Here is a 21,518-nt window from a genome sequence, read left to right on the forward strand (position 1 = left end):
AGGCTATCAGGGTAGAAAGGGCTCTTAAAAAAAAAAAAAAAAAACACCTGGTCTAACTTCTCTTTTTTTCTTTTTTGAGACAGAGTCTCACTCTGTCACCCAGGGTAGAATGCAGTGGCGTCATCATAACTCGCTGTAACTTCAAACTCTCACGCTGAAGAGATCATCCTGCTTCAGCCTCCTGAATCGCTGGAACTACAGGTACACCACCATGCCTGGTTAATTTTTCTATTTTTTTGCAGAGACGGGGTCTCGCTGTTGCTCAGGCTGGTCATGAGCTCCTGACCTCGAGTAATCCTCCCACCTTGGCCTCCCAGAGTGCTAGGATTACAGGCGTGAGCCACCGCGCCCGGCACACGGCCTATTTCTTAGCAGGTCATGGACCAGTATTGGGCCACGGCCGGGGGTTGGGGACCACAGACCTAGATGACTTGAATGAACTTGCTGGTCGCTCTTCCTAGCTGTGGACATACTCATGCCGGTTCTCAAACATACGTATTTCTCTTTTTACCATCTGAGAATTACGGAAAAAAAGTAGGATCAGGACTTCCTACCGTCTCTTTGGGGCATGGGGGTAGGAATACTCAATCTGAGATTGAAAAAGAAATTTAAACAAATTTCCAGTAAAAAGAAAACTATGGCAAATGAATGCAGTTCCCACCACAGGAAATCCTGCTGACGCAGGCTGATCTAAAATGTCACCTAATGAGGTAAGTTTAAACTAAAGATTACTGAAACCCTATTAAAAAAAAAAGTGCCCTTTGATTAGCAAAGCCAATCCCAAATAATCTTACTATGACTCTTGCGGTTAAATTATGTATCTTAACCAAATTATAAATTTTTAAAAATGCCATATAGTTGTGATACTTGAATAAAAAATATGAATAATTCTTTTACATTAGTTCAAAGCAGTACCCCAATATAACCCCAATTTTTAATTTATTCTCTTGGGGTTATACCAGTGTGAAACTACATACCTATTTAACCACATTTCCCCCTCCCCTGAATCAAATAAGCATAAAAAGTCTACATGAAAACTGTACTTAGACTTTTCCAACAGCAAAACAGTTTTTCCATAGGCTTCGAGAATAACTATCCAAGGCTTTGAGATGACCCATTAAAAATTAATATTTTAATAACCACTTGAAATCTTCATCCCGTAAACACATCCATATTGAAATGTAAGACACGGACATTTCCAATAGAAATGAGAAGCCAATGCCATTCACGCTGACTCCAATACAGTGTGCACGCTGTTCAGCTTCCGTTCCAATCAGTTAAAAACTTGGTCACGCGCACAGAGTGACTCTTATTTGAAATGCTTAATGTCCATACATTGAGAGGTAGAGGCACATAATTGGAAATTATTTATGGCTTCGGAGTTTCCATTTGTTACAGCTCAGCTAAATATTTCTATGCTATTTCTTTGCTTCAGTGGCAAAGAGCCCTTCTAAAAGCACTTAAACTAATGCTAGAATAATATAAACCAGAGTACAATAAATATAGGTGATAAAAAAAACACATAGCCTGTAAACGGACGAAAAGAAAGGAGCCCTGGCCAGGAAATTTACCGCTTAGGGTCTCAGGTTCCTTGCTTACTCGTTGAAAGGGATTCATTCTTTGATTAACCACTAAAATTTGAGTCTTTCAAATCCTTTCGGTGAAGATGACCTTAGAATCCAACTGTGATATTTAGAAGTCCCCTACATTTCTCACTGCATATACACCTTCCTGGCTTGGGTGTTTAACAGTAAATTCACATGTGAGCTACACACTAAGAGTTTTGCCACTCCACGCCCATCCAGCGCCTGCCCTTTTGCGTGCCTCCTCTGCGCACACGCGTGCACAGGTTTCTGGAAGAGTAAGTTTTCCTGGATGTAGCTTCATACGCACGGGCATCTGTGCACATAAATTAGGGCCAAGAGTTCGATCCCGGCTAATACCATTAACAGAAGAAGAAATCAGAATGGGCAGCTATTTTGCAAGGAACAAAGGTGCAGGGTAAAAGTTTGTTTTCATAAATGTTGAGCTAAAAATGATAGTTTAGAAAGTCCAACAGGTAGAAATATAGTGCTGGAAACGGAAAGGCCAGTAAACAGAGAAGTACGTGCTGAGGGGGAAGACAAAGTCACCCTCAAATGAAACACTAAGCAGGGACAACCCCAAAATGACAATTCAGATTTGACTAACCCAGTTGCTTCCTCTCTATTTGCTTCTAAAGGGCAGGAGCTACTTTTCTCTTTTTCCTCTCCAGATTCGTCTTTCTTCTCATACAGTCAATTCTTGACTATATTCAAGTGATTTTTTTTTTCTGCTATAATTATTTTTTGCCATCTCTGCTACCATATTCTGCAAAGAAGGAAGTCAAGGACAAACAGTAGGCAGTAAAGGAGAAGTCATGGATTGCATAATGAAGGTTGCTAGTGTTCTTCTAACTTGTAAAATCAAATAAGAGATAATATCAAATTCTAGCCCACCCGAGAGCTGGACAGGCCTGTAATCAGCTAGAAAAAAATAATAATAAATCATCCTGCTATAAAACAAACAAACAATAAATTTTAAAAAGCAATGCTGGAAATTGACTACTTACTCCCGTACTGACAAGAGACAACATAATCCTTTCATTTAAGGCTAATGTTTCTCCTTGTTTCATCTTGATTCTCTTCTTATCCAAGCATTTCATTGCATACCTAGAAATATAAATACTACTGAAAAATCCATACTGTGATATATCTAGACTGATTTAAACAATACACATCATACTGGGGAAAGCTTCTAAATATTTAGGCAATGTTTAAAAGAAAGAAAATGGCACCCAAGTGCTGTGCAAGAAATATTTTTCTCTTACGTGGTGATATTAAAAAAAAATCAAGCAATATTTAAGATATTTCTATCATTATATGGATAGAAGTTCCAGTTAAATAAAGTAGAAAATATACGGACATAAATCAATTCAGTGAGATAAATTTTTTATATAATGCCGCTGCCTATTAATATTGGTAATGGGGGGATATTCGTATCATATTTAGCAGGTAGGAATTGTGAATTCACCAGTGGTCAAGTTTTTATAAGAGTGTATAGGGTTTAAGACTCTGAAACATTGACAATCAACAAAATGGGAACGGAAGGCATGCATTCAAAAGAGCGTGTTCTAAAATGTTATTTTATTGACTTGTTCTCAATCTTTTTTGATTTCAAAACTTTACAGGAGTACAAATGTTTAGGTTACATATATTGCATTTGCACCGCCTGAGCTGGAGCTTTTAATTTTGATATTTAAGTTATTATATTTCAAATAATGAAAAGAATCAATAAGATTCTGCTATTTATCATTGGTTAAAGTTAATCTAGAAGAACCAATTGACAGCTTAAGATTTTTGAAAACTTAGAACAAACTCATATTAAGAAAATACAGAAAATTTTTTCGGCATATTCTATAAGCACAGATTAAAGAAAACAGGAAGCTTTCCCAGTAGGAGAAAGCTAAAAGGGAATTCTTGCAAAAGTGTTTTTATACATGTCTCAGGGGCTGAAAATTCTGTGTGTGTAACTATTAATACAAATTCCCAGTGGATGGAGTACTCTATGTAGCCCAGGTATTCAAGATAGACCGCTGTCTTAGTATGGCAGGACACAGAAAATCTACCTATTTCTTATTGATCACAACGTATCATGTTTGAGTTGCATAAAAACAGAGAGAACTGTTCAAATTTGATATTTTTATCCAGTTTTCCAGGAGTTCTTATCATGAGTCAATTGACAGTTTGGTTAATTATGAGATCAAATATTGAGAGCATACGAAACTACGTGTTCTTTAAATATTTCGTTTTTATGATAAACAATTTTCAAAATGCTTCACACTACTTCTATCACTGCTCTGTACCAAGATGGTTTTTAGTAAAACCTTTAAATTGCAGACCAGAGCGGATGACAGGGACTGGCCCTGGGCCACCGGGTAAGCATGTACATTCTTGGCTCCATCTGGAAGGTGCAGGGGCGACTCACTGACGGGCCACAGAGCCAGCGCACGTGCCCCTGGCAGCCCTGAGACGGGAAAGAGCAGCAGCGAGGACTCCTAGGAGCTGAGGCCTGACCTGACCACTTTCTAGCTGTGTGACTCCTGAGAACTGTCTACCCATAGTCTATAAAATAGAAGAATATTTGCCAACGACTTGCTGTTTCTGAGAGGTAAGTGAAACAATAAATGTGTGCAAAGAGATAAACTGATATTATTTACTTCTACTTCATGTGACAGCCTAGATATCCTACATACCTCAACAAGCTGCAATGATGAAGCAAAACAAACAAAATTTAATGAAATGTACCAAGCAACAGGCATACCATTTTGCATAAAAAAGTTCACCGTGCGAACAGAATGGGAAAGAACTTTTTCATGAGAAAGAGACCAGTGTTGCAGAGGCCTGCATGTTTCAGCACACTCTTACTTGTCGGCACTTACTGCAGGATAGGTAGCCTTCCAAATGCTTTACAAGGTATGATCTCATTTAATTCTCACCACGAGCTACTTTGATTATACCTATGTTACAGACTACAACACGGACAACTCTGTCCGAGGCACCGAGTGTGGAGGCTGAACCTGACATCGCTGGCACGGCACCAGGACCCTCCCTGGCTCTAGATCACTGGGCGACACTGTCCCAGCACGACCCCAGACTTCAAGCTCCTGAGCGTCAGGCATCAGACTCACCCCATATGGGGGCCCAAAGCAGGGGGATGACTGATGGGCACAAATCAGTGCAGGTAAACTGCAGTCCCCAAATACCAAAAAAACATGCCAACTATCGGACCTTCCTGAGAACAGGGAGAACTGCCTGGCAGAGCCGTCAGCACCAACCCCAGGAAGTGCCTGAGCAGAGGCTGAGTGATGACTTGGAGGCTAGGATGGAGCCATTTGTTCTAACATGCCTGCCACTTAATCAGACTTGTAGTTCTGGGTCTATTAAATCATATTCTTCCATTCTCTTGTGCTTTCAAAAATATGTTCACCTAAACTGTTTCAGCAAAAAAAAAAAAAAAAAAAAAAAAAATTCCCACACTTAAGAATTCTACTGTTCACTTTCCAGAAGAGCCTTCTACCTGGCTCAGGTGTGCTTAATTTCCTCCCACTGGCTCCCATAAGGAGTGTGACTGAGGGGACTGATGGAGCCCACGCTCACTGTTCACCAGCAGGACGTCCCCCTCTCCAGCACCCCAGTTCCCAGTCTCAGGAATCGACATCTCCCGAAAAACTGTCACCCCAAACTGCTTCTACTAAATAATAGGTGGATCTTTGCTGAAATAAAGAAGTCTCTCTTTTGCAAAGAATTCTTTTTGGTACTATCTGACGGGGAGGCTGCACGTAACACGTCCCTGGTTGCCAAGAATCACTTCCTGCTCATCTCTGGACCCCTGGGGCTCCTCGCCCACGCCCTGAGCCGTGGCGGACACGCAGTACGGGGTTATCATTTAACTTCCCGTTTAGACCTAAGAAGTAGAGGTTCCAGCTCTCAGTCACCATGCTTAACAAAATACAGACTATTTCTTTCTGAGCTAAATCACTTCAAAAGCAAGGTCGTAGGCTTCCACATTTCTATATAGGGATTGTCTTTTGATGCAAACATAAAGTCTTCTTAAAAATTGCAGTAAACTAGATGAGCACCGAAAGCTTACATTTTTCCAGTGTCTGCTTTCCTGCAACCATATACTTCGCCAAATCCTCCTCGTCCGATAATCCTGTGCACACTGAAATCATTCATGGTCAGCTGTGAAATCAAAACACAAAATGAAAACTTCCAGCTATGTTGTTATAAAGATTTTTTTTAACGCAAAACACAGACAGTAATTAAAAGAGTAATTGTGACTTCCGGGTCTCCCTCTTCCACAACTGATTCCTTAAGCTGCAAGATGAGACGCCCAAGGGCGGTGAGATCTTACACAATCTCCCTGAGCTCCACCTCCAAGGTACGTGGGGCACACAACAGAGGCACGTGGGGACATGATGGACGGGGAACCCAGCAGCTAAACATTTCTGCCAAGTGCCCAGGTGACAAATTACAAGATGTATACTTTGAAGGCAAATGAGTGTGAAATTTGGAGCCAAAATGAAAATCAGCCTCAGCTATTCTGAAGCCTAAAAGTTTGGGAATGATCCGAAAATTGCAAGAACTGTCAGGGTGGAAAAAAAAATAAGAGTCCAGGTCAAGGGCATCTGTGTTTTCATAATAGCGGGCAGGATGATCAGAAAACACCACAGATGCAGCCAGGGGAGCCTGGTGTCGATAACACCGGGGAACAGAGAGGGCTCGTGCTGGCCATGTGAGCGCAAAACTCACTAAATGTGAGTAAAGTCTATAAAGAGGCTTCATTCATAAGCACTATCCCAGTAATGCCCCATTTCATAAGTAGGTTTCATGTGTTAAATGACACAAAGACAAAAAGTGAATCCTATGTCCGTAAGAGGCCGTTAGACAATAGCAAATGCCTCCTGCTTTTCAGATCCTGGCAAGTTAAGGGTGAGGCTCTTTAGGGGTTCCCCCAGACAACCCTTAAAACATCGTATCTGCATCACATAACCCTGCGTCGGGGGCCACAGACTTCACGTTTGATGCTCAGAGTCCACGAGGACACAAAGTCTGCTGAAGGACAAGCACGAGAAAGATCCGGAACAGATGTAAAGGATCTTTTAAAATGTGTGGTTATGTAGTCTCTTGCTTCTAAATCCTGCCAGCAAATACGATGGACAAGGGAGAGGTTAAAAAACAAGGACAACAAAAGCCTTATTGCTTCTCCACGTGTTGGCTAAGGGCAAGTGTAAAAAAAAATAATAATAAAATAAAATCAAACAAAAACTCTTCTTCCAACAATACCATTCAAGTAAAATCTAACAAAAAAGAAAAAAAAGGCCAGTCCATTCTTTTGCCCAGTTGCAAGGCTAGGTGGAAGGAGGATGTGAAAGTGAAGAGAGACTGTACTAAGACAGGTGCATTCTGGAAGCGATTGTGCCCTGGAATTGCCCACACTGAAAGCCAAAGGGGATGAAACGCCAAGGATATATGCTAGCAAGTGGCCTGTATTGGAAGATCGCTTTTATCATTTTCACAGCAATAAAAAGGAAGATGAAACCTTGGTCTGGTAAAAGACGTCATCACTTTTATTATTATACTCAATTTTTATTATTGCATGTAGTAATAGGAAGGAGAAATGGAACTTTCCAAGAATAGCAAAAGATAAGGACATAGGGGAATTATATTACGTAAAAGATTCGTATTTTTACTACTATTTTCGCTGAAGGGTCCACTACTGCTTAAAATAGCCTTTATTCCATAAATAAGCACATTCTTTTTCATTTACTAACCACATTCTTATATGAATATTACAAAGAAGCAAAACTCCAGTGATTTATCATTGAGAACGGGAGGGGAATGTTCGGCACACAAGCGGTAGGAGAGACATCTGTTCGGGCAGCGCACCCTTTGGGAGTATGTTCCCGAACAAAGTATTTTCTCACGAGGTTAAGCCAGAGGAAGTTTTTATTTAAAGAAAGAAAAAAGAAAAAGATGATACTCACATGGATGTTTAATTCGACATTTTTCCACTGACAAAATCTAGTGAACTTGTCGCTAAAAGAGAATATAAATAATTACTGCAAAGTTAAATATCGAATTAACTAGATTTACAGAACATTATAGTATAAAATAGAGTCGCACTACTTATAGTGCTTCTCAACTAGAGGAAGTTTTCTTACACGTTTTTTCACAAAGCATTCACCAGCATCCATGGCTTTATTTTATGATTCAAATGAAAGAGCTCACGTTTCTCCTTCAATTGTCGCGTGCTATGGTAACACTTTTATCTGAAACAGCATAGTCCAATAGGAAGATAACAGAAGCCACAGACATAATTTAAATAATGCATTTTATGTAACCCAGTATATCAAAAAATTATTATTTCAACATGTAATCAAATCTTTGAAATCTTGTGTGTCTTTTGCACTCGAAGCACATTTTTTTTTTATTTCATCTTATTGTTATGGAGGATACAGAATTGCAGGTTACATACGTTGCCCATGTACCGCCTTTTCCCCCAAATCAGAGCTCCAGGTGTGTCTGTTCCCCAGGTAGTGCGCGTTGCACCCATCATGTAGGTATATATCCCTCCCTTCCCCACCCCTCCTTCCCGAGTCAGCACCTTCAAGTGTTACCACTCCCCAAACGGTGCGCAATGCACTCATTGTGTAGGCATACCCCCATCTCCTCCCCCACCCCCCACCTCAGTCTGATATCCGATTGGTGTCGTTCCCAGATTTGTATTTAGGTGATGATCAGGGAAACCAATTTTCTGGTGAGTACATGTGATGCTTGTTTTTCCATTCTTGGGATACTTCACTTAATATAATGGGTTCCAACTCTCTCCAGGAGAACCATAGAGATGTCGTATCTTCATCATTCCTTATAGCTGAGTAATATTCCATGGTATACATATACCACAGCTTACTAATCCAATCATGTATTGATGGGCAGGCATTTGGGTTGTTTCCACATCTTTGCTATTGTGAATTGTGCTGCTATAAACATTCGGGTACATGTGTCTTTGTTGCAGAATGACCTTTTTTCCTTTGGGTAGATGCCCAATAATGGGATTGCTGGATCGAATGGCAGGTCTACTTGAATCTGTTTAAGATACCTCCATAATGCTTTCCACAGGGGTTGCACTAGTTTGCAGTCCCACCAGCAGTGTATTAGTGTTCCTGTCTCTCCACACCCACGCCAACATGTGTTGTTTTGGGTTTTTTTGATAAAGGCCATTCTCATTGGGGTTAAGCGATATCTCATTGTGGTTTTGATTTGCACTTGAAGCACATTTTAATCTAGACTAGTCACATTTCAAGTGCTTGATAGCTGTAAGTGGCTGGTGATGACCCTACTGGATAGCACAGCTCTAAATGATAAAAAAAATTGTTTATAAAAAATTATAAGAGTAGCAAACACTTAAATAGTGCTTACCATATGCCGGGCCCTACTCATTTATTCTTCCTAAAAACTCTAAGACCAGGCACTATTTTGATCCCTATTTTACAGTGGAGAAAACCAAGGCATCAAAATATTCAGTGGCTTGGCCCAGGTCAGTCAGTGAGAGAGTGGGCGGAGCTGGATTTGAACCCAGACCAGTAGGCTCCAGAGCATCTTCTTAATCAAAATTTAGTATTCCCTCCTGAAGGTGCAAGAGGGTAGAAGAGAAACCCTCAGGCTAGGATCCCGAGATGGGCCCTGATAATGATCCCACAATTCACTCAACAGCTTGACCGGTGTTTTCGTCATCCATGAAGAAAAATATCTACCTAATTTCTACTTAATAAAAGCATTATTTTAATTACTTTTTTTATTAATGAGTAACATATCTGTAAGGTGTTTGTTTTAAAAAAGATTTTCAAAAGAAATGCATTCTGGATTGAATACTTCTTAAAAGCAGAGAACATTCTTAGTGATGGGTGGACCTCATTTATCCCGTGGCATGATTCCTTACACAGACACAGGATTTGGGATTCTTATAATGAATGAGAGAAGGAAAAAAAAAGAAACAAAGACAGGGAGGGAGGGAGGGAGTTAGTTTTTTTGAAGTGCAAGTTACAGGTACTTCTCAGCTTTATAACAGAATGCCTTAAGACAGCCAAATATCAAAATTCTCTGGGGGCTTCATTTAAGAGGGCTTTTAGAAACAAAGATCTTTTACAAATATTCCTGGGGCTAATAATTGAATTGAAAATCAAAAGCAGAAGGATTCTTTGTAATTACTCAGCATCTTTTTTCAATAAATCTAAACTGACTTTTAAAGAGTGCTTCACTGACCCGCCTAACATCTATGAGGTTGGTAAAGTAAAAGTATATTTTGAGAGTTTCTGAGATTTATTTCAAACCGTTTTCAAAAGCATGGTGCATGCAAAAGGCAAAACCACACAGGTGCGCTCTGCATTTATAAAGCCACGACTGGTCTTTGAAATGCACTTGCTTTGCTGGGCCGGCCCACACTCTCTTTTCTCTCCAATTCTGGGGTTCGGAGATGGCGATGGGGATGGGGATCCGACACGTTTTACACCAGCTGAGGAGGGTTAGCAAACCAGGAAGCGAGAAGGGCCCACACGTTTTGCCACTAAGTATGGATCTGCCGTAACAAGTTCCTCTTTAGGAAGCACAGATGGCCCCAGGACTGAGCATCTAGACTCAGTACGGCCTCCATGGGGGTCACTTGAGCACTATTCCTAATCCACAGCTGGTGACTTGAATGGGGCACTTCTCGACAGAAGAGGAACTGGGGCAGAGGACAAAAGCCTTGGCAGTTACCCGGCTTCGGGAGCCAGAGCCCTTGCAGACAACTTGAAAGGATCTCACAGAGAAGACGGGAGGTTGGGACGCGGCAAGGTGGGGTAGAATAAATGTGTTTAACTCTGATTCCTGACTCAGTCTTTGTCCCGCTGAGCAGCTGAAGTTCACCTGCCTGGACAAACTCCTCCTCCCCATTCAGCCCCGCCTAGAACTTAGCCCCGTGCCTGCTTGGGTCTCAGAGGGCGGAGAGACACGTCCCCAGACACAACTTCCTCTTTGCTATCCTACTGCAAGGTGGCCACAGAGAAACTGCTTTAACCATGTGGCCCTTGGTGCATTCTGGAGACGTCAAAGGCTACGTGACCATATTCACAGAAGGCCCATGCTTTCCAAAACCAAAACTGCAAACTCATAACCCGACATGAATTTTTTTGCTAATTTGAGAATGCATTCACATAAAAAGAGCTGCAAAGGTATAAAAATTAACAAATCAACTTTAAAAATAATTTGTTTATGTAAAATCGTTAACAGCTTCAGAAAACCCAGGGCGGTTGCTTGCCTAACGTGCAAACAGCTTCCCTCGTGTTTCCTGTGACGGTATGAAATGACTAACAAGGTGAGGGAAAATGAAGAGTTGCAAAACATGCAGGGAGGACCCCCTTCCCCACTTCATTACCACCCCCACCTCTCCCCTCTCCCCCAAGGATCACGTAAAGCTAGACTGCCCCAGGAGCTGGGAAAGGTCAGATGTCAGAACCCATGGCAACGGAGGTGACCCAGGACTCAGCTGTAGCTCAGCCCTGAGCCACCACCCCACCCCCTCGGATTGATGCTGCTGCTTTTTGGCAAAGCGTCTGCGACTCTTCAGAAGAGTGCAATCATTTGCACGAATATTAGTTTCCCAAAGTATTTGACTCTACTCCAGGATAAAATTATCTCTTGAACTCCAGTAGAATCACAACACAACTTTTTTCTGTTTGTTTAATTGCTTTAGTTCTGTGACTATGTGGAGAAGAAAACTGCAGTGAAGTGGCGTTTGTTCTTCAAGTGCAATTACCCGGCAGCTGCGCGCTGCTCTGGCAACGAGACACAGTCATCATGTCGATTGTCTAGAATTTAGCTGAGTTGATGGAGGAAGGTACAATCAGTGTCAAGGCAGATGCTGTTCTAGAAAAGTCCAATTCCGATGGTGCGTCATCACAGGGGCAAACTCAAAACGCTGAAGAACTGACCAGAGCAGTGAGTGTTCCAGAAACTGAACATTTTTACAGGTGTCATTGAAAAACTTCAGAATATCACATGACAAACATGCTCTACAGTGTGAGTGACCCCAAGGGACATATTTATCAGGTATGTCAACAATGTATGTGATCACAGACGCACACTGGCCTATGCCCTTACGTTCTATTACTACATGGAGAATCAAGGTCAGGCTGGTCCCATTTTGGGAGATCTGACTCCAAAATCTAAACAAATGGGCCAGATGAGGTACAGGCAGGCTTATGTTATATAGCACAGATCTCCCAGTAAGATACTTTTCCAAAATTGAGGTTCCCTAGTCTATTTAAGTTTTAGACCATAATTAAGCTAAAGACCTCAAGGTCAAATGTTAAGTCAAAGGTCAAGGTCAAAAGACCTGAAGGTCAGATGTTAAGATATACAAGATCTGCAAACCCTAAAATTATAATGTGAAACATTCAGGAAAGCGTCTAACACAAAGATTGGCACATAGTGTATATAATCAAGAAATACCTGTTGGATGAATAAATTAACATGCATTTGAAGGACAGCACTTACAGAGTAAGTGAGCTAGGCCTACATGATACAAAATTGTATATTCATGCATAAAGTTTCATACCTTTCCATAAATTTTTGAAAAATGTCACCTCGAAGACTGTCACAAATTTCTTCTATGTATGGCTGGAAAGGATAGAAAAGAAATCCCGCATTGTATAAATAGGAACTTATTCAAGCAAAAAATACAAACCAGTGAGACTCAGACTAGGCGAGGTTCTCAATTACACACACCCAGGGTGTCTTATCTTTGTACTCGCCCTTCTCGGTGCTTGTCTAATTGTCACTAACAGATTCGTCATCACAATTACTTATTGCATAGTTATCTACCTCGAGACTCCACGAAGAGAGGGACGGGTCTGGCCTGTTTGCCACCGTATCCCTCTTGCCTGGCACGGCTCCTGGCAAGTCCCAGACACTTCTTAAATGACCAGGGCTAGCTCCATGGCGGTGCGACTTGGAAGAGCCCAGTGCCGGCTCTAATGCTCTCCTGTCACCATCGTGACATTTTCAATAATTTCTGAACTCGGGACCCTGCATTTTCATTTGGCTCTAGGCCCTGTAAGTTACATAGCACATCTTGTAAACTACTAAAAGCTGTGTGTTAGTATCGAGTTTTAAAGACTCGAAGCTAATAGAGCCATGGAGTTATTTGTTTTTTAATTAGCTAGTTTATTGATTGATTTTCTATCTCTTAGAGTCATAGAGCTAAAGGTAACCACGGAGGAAGAGTTAATCCCACTCTTCATCGTGCACATAAGGAGGCTATGGGATGGCGGCAGGTGCTTTCCCAAGGTCTCTGAGCAAGTTCCTGGCCAAACTGACACTAAGGGAGGGCTCCTGGCTCACATACACGGTGCTCTTCCCCTCACGGAACACACCTACAATCTACTTCAATTTTCAAGCCACTTTATACAATACCAAATAAACAGCATACGCTTTTCTACGTGACGAACTTTAAACCAAGAACTACAAAAATACGAAGTGCCACTATTACGCGGTTTAGCTTAGAGTCAACTACATAGTTTTGGAAAATATCTTGATACCCTAAACTTGCTGCATGATCCAAATGTAACATTTTTGGGGTCTTCACAGATCCTCCTGAAAGTTTACAGAAAAGGACTAGGTCCTGGAACAGTCCTGGTCAAGTGACAAGAGTGGGAAGTCTGCAGAAACCGCAGTGACCAAACCGGGGCAGGGAGGCAGCCACAGCTGTTCCGGGAGCCCCACTTCCCACAGCAGAAAGCACGCCGGCCTGACAGCAGGCAAGGGGGCTGAGCCCACCTCTGCCACCTCGAGGGGCTATCCCCCTGCTGGAGAGGGCACCGGGACTGGTTGCTAAAGCCACGTGGACTTTGTTCCCTCCTTCCCCTAATAGGAGAAGCTGAAATCTCTCCCTGAAGTTCTTTCCAGCTCTGAAACTCTATGACACCTCAAGGACGTATGAACGATACAACTACCAAGAGGTTCAAAAGACTTCAGAAGACAAAGCAGCTCCTATGTTTAAAGATCTTTACAAAGAAAAGGCTACATTTATGTATTGCAGATTTTCTGTTTACAAAAACTATCATGTTAATTATTGTAATAATATTTTTCTTTTATATTTTATCTAATAGCTCAGACTTTCTGCTAATAAAGTAAAAGATGAAAATCACTGGGAATTCTTCAGGCTACATATAACGTGCCACATTGCCACTTTGCAGCAGAAGGAACCATAGAACATGCTCGGTAAGCAGTACAAAAGCCCAGAGTTCAACAGTGGGATTAGGAGCAAACTACTTCCCCTCTCTGATCCTCAGTTCCCCTAATCTGTAAAAGAGGGCAGTTGCATCTAATTTGCAAGGGCATCATGGGAATCACATAAGATTAGGAATGTTGAATGCTGAGCACAGGGCCTGGCATGTTTTAGGGACTCAAACACCAGCCAGAGCCCTTTCTGACCCAACCCCCCCACCCCCCCCACCCAATGGACCTACGCAGTTACTTATTTCTAAAGGTGACTTGCAAGCAAAATGAATTTAATAAAAAACATTTTGTATTTACTTTCAGAGCATTTCTGTTTCACTACAAACTTCAACCAACTTCGCTGGCTAATGTGCCTCTATAAACAGGACATCCAAACATATAACTTTCACTTATACTATTCTCACTATCTTTGGATGATAAGTGCTACATTGAATTGCGATAATACACAATGCACTTAGTTATTTTCTTCACCTTTGAAATAAGAACACCACCCATTCTATATCAATTTTACGAGAATACTATTTCCATTCATTTTTTAAGCGAACAAAAGAAACCAGTGAAGTGTTTTTAAAAGAAATACTCAAGAAATAACTTTGAAATAAATCAAAGAATCTTAGTGGTTTTTTTTTTTTTTTTGTATCTCACCTAGAACAATTTTTTCAGTGTTACTTATGCTATAGGAAAAGCTAATATCAGAGTTGAGAAACCCATGTGTTAGGAGGTATGGTTTAGCCATGTTCAATGTAATTGACTACAAGGCTATGTGCCATGGCAAAATCAGTTGAAAACTGAAATTCTGACACTAAGGTATCGTAGAGACAACAAAAAGCGGGTATTCACATTGCACTCTTTGAATATGTGAACAGAATCTGTGACAGTGGCTAGCATTTGTGGAGCATTGTGACAGGCAGACCCAGTGCAGAGCCACTCAAGCATACCTTTCTCACTGAACCCTCAGGACCCTCCTTCGAGGGACAGCCCACTGTCACCTCTACTTCACAGGTGAGAAAACTGAAGTCAGGAAGGTGCAGAAGCTTGCCCAGGGTCCCCCAGCTATGGCCCCGAGATCTAAACCCAGCTCAGGTCAATGAATTTCAGAGTCCAAGCTTATAACCTGCTAGACTATACAGACAGGTCCTGTATTTTATGAAAAGGCCATCTAATTATTTTGGCAGAAAGGTAACGCCCTATTTGTTATTATCCAAGTGCTCTCAGAGCCAAATTAGTATCTGCTCTGTAGAATAATCACATTCATTTTGCATAAATACTATCAAGTCAAAAGTCAGATTACCTCACTGCAAGCGACTGGATAATCCAAGAAAAGGATAAATTAATTATTGCCATGTAGGAAAATCTTTATATTGCTCAATGCCATTCTTTCATATTCCTTATAATTCATACAAACGCAAAAAGTACATTATCTATTTGAGAATCTGACTGTCCTTGCAAATCACTGTCACCTCTATGGAAAAGAAAGGATGGAAAAGGCTTTTGGGAGGAGATAAAACCATTAAATCTAAACAAAATACATAGGGCTATTAGTTATGAATTTGGTTTTTCAAGTCTTGTCATTGAAATCTATATGACTGTACTGTGTTCAAGATACGAGTAGTCTATGTAGCTACTAAGTACCCATAATAATTAAAAATAAAAAATTTTTAAAAATAAATAAATCAAAATAAAGATATGAATGGGCAAGGTAAAATACAATTCCTCAGTCATGACTCTAAGGTCATTCAACCATTCACTCTTGATTCTTGAAAATAAATCTGATTTTATCCAAAGAATAATCACTGCAAGTATCAACACCCTGGCAATAAAAATACAAAATAAATCTTGTAAAGTCCTTACTCATCACAGTTATCAGAATGTCAAATGGGAAAACATTTTCTTCTCTGATATCTTGATTGATTTCTAGAACATAATGTTACTAGAAAGCTCTGGTGGCCTTTTTCAAGAAAGCCTTCATGGAGCATGTTGGTAGAAAATCACATTTCAATGAGAAGACAAGCCATGTTAACTTCAGGTGTTCCAGATAAAGCTCCAGATAAGAATACAGTCTTACAAATCAATTCCTCTAGTGCATTTGCACATGCAAAAAGAAATGTCACCAAGGTCAACCGTGAAGCAAAATAGATATATTTATTTTGAAATAACTTTATCTTACCTGAAAAAGAGTTGATGTCACTTGTTTCTTGGAGAGATGACTTTGTACATGTTCTACAGCTTGCTTTGAGAAAGGCTTTCAAAAATCAAATATATTTTTTAATGATAAAATGTAACAGACCTCTGTATATTATATAATATCACAACAGATGATTTAACATAATTACTAAACAGCAACCTATGGTAATTATATTAGCAGGCATTCTTTAAAAATCTATTGAATATTTATAGGCAATCCAAGCAAATACTTATATCTCTGGGCATCCACAGTTCTTAGACACCATACCTAGGGGTCACCTGATTTGCATACCTAGTTCCCCAAGAGTTCAAGGACACTGTGATAATAAAGTGTAAAGAATCCTATTATCGCCTGATTAAATATATATACCCCTTAATTAGCTGATAATGGGGTTCCAAAAATGTAAAATTTCTACTCTATAAGAGAAATTGAATACACGAAAATACACCTAGGAATTAAATGCCAGGCTTACAAAGCCAAGTTATAAAGGGCTCTGGGGTAAGGGAAGTCTTGCTGTAACCACAGCAGACAGGAACTGGGGCAAAAAGAATGGCGCTTCCACTGACAAAAATTACAAAGTGTATCCTCCCCCACCCCCACCGAAACTTCAAATTGTCTTCTTTAATAACACACAATAAGAAGAAAGGCTTAAAAGTCACATCACATGGCTACAAACCCTCTCAACTGCTGAGATGCATAAAAACCAAGTTCACGGAGGCTATCCCACTGAACAGCTGGCATTCCCCAAGGGGTCCTTACGCCCCAGCAAGGCAGCAAGGCATAGAGTGTCAAGGACTAGTTCTAGCTCAGACATTCCTTCCTCCCCAAGCAAGGTGGGTCCAAAGAGCAATGAAGCAGTGCATGCTACGGAAGATGCCATCTTCAGCCACAGTTATTCAAATGTCGGAAAGAACCGTAAACAACACAATAAACACAGAAGCACTGAAACAGATCGTGACGATGGGAATCTCGTGTATCTGTGCCATCTGACACAGAGGCCACTAGCCGCATGTGGCTACTGAACCCTGGAAATGTGGCTCATGAGGAACTGAGAGATGACATTTTTAATCTCATTTGATTTCAATTAATGTAAATTTAAATAGCCACATGTGGTTAGTGGTTACCATAATGGGATAACAGGCCAGAACTGTTAGGCCACTCTTTTGGAAAACGGTCCTAATGTAGTGATATTACCTGGTAAATTTTCATTATTAATTATTCCACTTACTCCTGGTGGAATAATTTTCTAGGAATCTAGTGTAGCCTAGTGACTGAATTAGAATGTTTGTCTGATTTACAAAATATATATACATATATATATTTCAACCATTATTTAACTATTAATGAACAAAATTAACATAATTATAATCCTCATTAATTCAAAGAAACCTTTTAAGATTTATATTTATCCAATATTTGATTAGCCTAATTGTTAAAGTATAGCTAAATTATTATAAAAATAATAAACTTAATTTTCTTTAGAAACTCTAGAATTGAGACTAACCTTGTTCTTCAATTGATCCAAATTAGCTATTTTATTTTGTCAATTTTTGCAATGAAAGTATCAGCTTTTGGAAATATATTAAGTTGAGACTAACTTTGTTCTTCAATTGATCCAAATTAGCTATTTTATTTTGTCAATTTTTGCAATGCAAGTATCAGCTTTTGGAAACATACTAAGTACACATGAAGCTACAGATATTGTGTCATTATTAGCAGGAAACAAATGACAAAACAGAAGAAATGGGTTCCATCCTGGAGATGCATTTTCACATTTTTAAACGTCTTTCTGCTATCTTACTTTCATTCTAGAAACACTGAACATGGTCTTGTACTTATCAGCTCTACAGCACTCGGATGAGAAGAAATACTCACATGGGAACAGGAAAGGAGCTCCTTCATGATATAGGCATCGTAAATCTGTCGACTTCTACAAAGGCGATCTTCCTCATTGTCAAGCTTTTCGTATTCTTTTATCTAAATGTTTTAAAAGTTATCATTGTTAGGTTACGTCATCCTAGAAATTTACCTTATTAAAAGGTATTATTAGCCCAGACAAGAAACCACTACCATGTGAGATAAAGCAAATTACTGGCCTGGCCATTCCACAGGAAACAACTACTTCTAATGTTGTCATGATGAAGTTGGAATCATTTAAATTCAACTAGAAACATACACATGGATGTTTTTCCCTAGGATGAATCTCATCACTTAAATGGAGAAACATAATATTGGGAAACAAATACTGCCATGGTTACGATTATCTTATAATGGCGCAAGTCGTGGACCATGTGTCCTTGCCAATTCTCCTTTCCAAAGCACAAATAATTTCAATTTGGCTGTAATTCAGTTCTAAGAGTTATCATAGAGATTGTTCTCACTCAAGTACAGTGTTCCAAAACTAACAGGAGAAAAAAAATAAATTGCCAGGATTCCTGCAAAGATATTTTTAAAAATCAACTAAAGAAAGGAATTAATCCATAGATGAAAACATTGGCTTTTTAGGTTGGAACCTCACCTGAGCTATACAAGTATTAACAGAAAGGTGACTTCAAATGGTATATTTTGCTATGCTTAGGTATACCTAAGGTAACCTGCCTCGGGTTAAGATAAGCTAGATAATGAAATGTGCTTTAGAAATATTTGCCTTTTGTGGAAATGGTCCCGATTCCTCTACCCTGGTAACAGAAGGTCCTGAATCAGGGATTTGTTCCCATTTATTTACAGAAATACTTCTAATCCAAAAGATGAGAAAAGAAGGAAAACATAAATAAGATATGAAGCTGGGAGGAAGACAGTTACAAAGGGCTTCAATATAATGGCTGACGGCTATACATGATTGATTTTGGGGAAAAACTGTTTCCTACAGTTAGCCACTCACTGTATCACCTGTCATCATACCTGAGCATTCGTTATCTTGGAATGGTAAAAGGTAGAAACTACCTCTATGGAAGAGAATATAAACTGAATAGAAATAAAAATTACTTTTTTACTTTATAGTATGGGTTTGACAGTTTTGAAAGCTAAACCAGCAAATCCTATAAGAATTCCTGATAAAGATAAGGTCACCATTGGGGGGTCGGGAGGAGATGAGTAGGTGAAACACTGAGGTCCCACATGAGCCATGGGGGGTCAGCTGGTCACACTGGGGGAGGTCATACTGAAAAATCACTGGAACATCTTACTATCCTGAAAGATCATCACTGTTACATTGCGTTGGCTACAATTCACACTTCTGTTCCTGCCAGTGCTTAGAATGGAGTCTTCTGAGAACAGATAATAAAACCTGCCATAAAAGCAGGTAGACGGTAGACTGGGGTAGGCTGATACCCCATCCACGAGGAAAAGACTGTCTCAGTGAAGAATCAACTCGGTAATGTTGGCATAGCCAAGGACCAGGGCTTAAGCATCCTGTCAACTCAGGAGAACAAGTCTAAAGAGTCCACACACCATGCTAGATGCAAATACAGCATCTGCATCTGCAAATGTAATTCTGCAAAGTAATAGAAGCCAGACACCAAAATCCAAAGTAGACTCAGAAAATAAACAAAAGAGTTTCAGCTTGGTTGAGTCCTTTTGTTGTGATTTGTTTTAAGCAGATCCAAAGGTTAATGTCAGAATGCTAGGACAAAAAGGTGGACTGTTACTAAATCAGAGGCAAAAATTTCTGCCTCAACTGGCTATTCTGCAGGAAACAACCTCAAGGAATAACAGGTCTTCATGGAATCCCTGAAAACAAGTGTAATGAAATGTAAGTCTACGTTCCAGGAAGCACATAAAGCAAATTGACACTTGCTTAAACAAATGTTCATTCTATGGAAGTTTCCATGAACTATCAAATTCTGACTATACAAACAATTCTCAGAACGAATGACACTCTGAACCACAATACTGTCTTTACCTTGAGCCTTATAAACTCCAACTTGAACAACAGAAAAGGTAACTCTAGGCAAAGTAATAGCCTAAAGTATCTGTGGCTGTATTCAGAATTCACTTTCTGTTATCAGTTAGACCACTGATTAAAGAACATGTATAATAGTAGTTACCTGTCAATTAGCTCTAAACAGGATGTCCTTACGGCAGCCTATACGTAGCAAATGCCACCTCTGATTCTGACGGTTTGGTTGTCCAGGTAACCTGAACAGGGGAAAGGTCTAAGTTCAAGGTGAAAAGTCTTGCCTACTGCAGGGTAGGGAATTACTGTCATCAGTAATAAACATTCACTGACCATGTAGTCCCTTTCTGCTGTGGTAGTTACACAGCTCATAGCTGAACACGTACCCAAATGACCTGACCCCGAAGAGCAAGCATTTTGGTCCACAGCTGTCACGGTCTCCGCTTTCTCCCCCACTGCTTGTTCGGCCACCATTCCACTGAGAGGGTCTAGTAAAGTCAGTAATGGTCTCTGCCTTGCCCAATCCAAGGCTCTCTCTTCTGTCTTCTCAGTGGCACTCAACTCAGTTGTCCACTCCTGCCTTCTTTAAAACTTTCTTCTCTGGTTTCTGTGATCTACTCTCTCCAGGGGCTTCACACATGGGCGCCTCTTTCTCAGTCTCCTTTAGTAGTTCTTCCTCCTCTGCTTGACTTCTAAATTTTGACCTGCCTCAGAGCGTGGTGCTGGGGTACCCCTTTTCACTAAGCTATGTCCTCCTTAGGCAAAGCTAATCAGTCCTGCACTTTCAAATACCAACTCTATTCTGATGACTGAATGCAGACCTCTAAAACTTACTTTCTACGCCTGAGCTCCAGATTCTAAATATTCAACGATGCCCTCTGTGCTCCAGCAAAACAGGCCCCTCCCCCAATCTTCTCTACCACAAAAGCAAGTAAAACCATCCTCCCGGTTTCTTAAGTCAAAAAATGAATAATCTCATTGATTCCACTCTTTTGCCCATACCACCTGCCACCACCACCCCCTACATATAATTCATCAGCAAATCATGTTTGCTTTACGTTAAAAACATATCACAAACCCAAGCTCTGCTTCTGATAAGAGCCAAATACCTCCTAACAGAACAATCCTCCTGAGATAACAACTATAAATTCTGCACATACATAAAACACAACTACCTATTGGCACTGGAGAGGGACGAAAAGCACACAGATAATGGAGAAAAGGCATCAAACAGAAGCTGTAAGAGAGGATATTCCTGAAAATAAAGAGACATAGAATGGGAGTTCCAAAATTCTATGTATAAATTCTGTCAAAAGTCCTGGTAGACCCAATACTGACACATAAGCATGGCAGACCCTCGTAGCCTGGCTAAGTCTTAAATAACTGAACAAGATTCAGCTGCTACCCAGTGCAGAGAAGACAGAGCTTAAAGTTCGAGTGAGCCAAATTAACTGTCTACTAAAATAAAAAATATATATATCATTTGGAGGAGCATAACAGAGTTTAGAGTATCTATAATATATCAATTGTAATATTCAATATACAATTGAAAATTATTCCACATATTAAGAAACAGGAA

General features: G+C 40.2%; 1 protein-coding gene across 1 annotated transcript in view; it reads right to left on the reverse strand.

Moving 5' to 3' along the window:
* Positions 1-17,973, reverse strand: part of GRK3 (G protein-coupled receptor kinase 3) — a 54,412-nt gene extending 36,439 nt beyond the window's left edge. Inside the window, exons 1-6 of the mRNA XM_069496875.1 lie at positions 17,920-17,973; positions 16,027-16,101; positions 12,178-12,239; positions 7,568-7,619; positions 5,671-5,762; positions 2,591-2,690 (exon numbers count right to left, since the gene is read on the reverse strand). Coding sequence (XP_069352976.1) covers positions 2,591-2,690; positions 5,671-5,762; positions 7,568-7,619; positions 12,178-12,239; positions 16,027-16,101; positions 17,920-17,946 — 408 coding nt within the window. The 5' untranslated portion in view covers positions 17,947-17,973. The remainder of the gene's footprint in view (positions 1-2,590; positions 2,691-5,670; positions 5,763-7,567; positions 7,620-12,177; positions 12,240-16,026; positions 16,102-17,919) is intronic.
* Between the last annotated feature and the right edge of the window lie 3,545 nt (positions 17,974-21,518).

This window comes from Eulemur rufifrons, chromosome 21, assembly GCF_041146395.1.
Source record: "Eulemur rufifrons isolate Redbay chromosome 21, OSU_ERuf_1, whole genome shotgun sequence".
NCBI classification, from domain to species: Eukaryota; Metazoa; Chordata; class Mammalia; order Primates; family Lemuridae; genus Eulemur; species Eulemur rufifrons.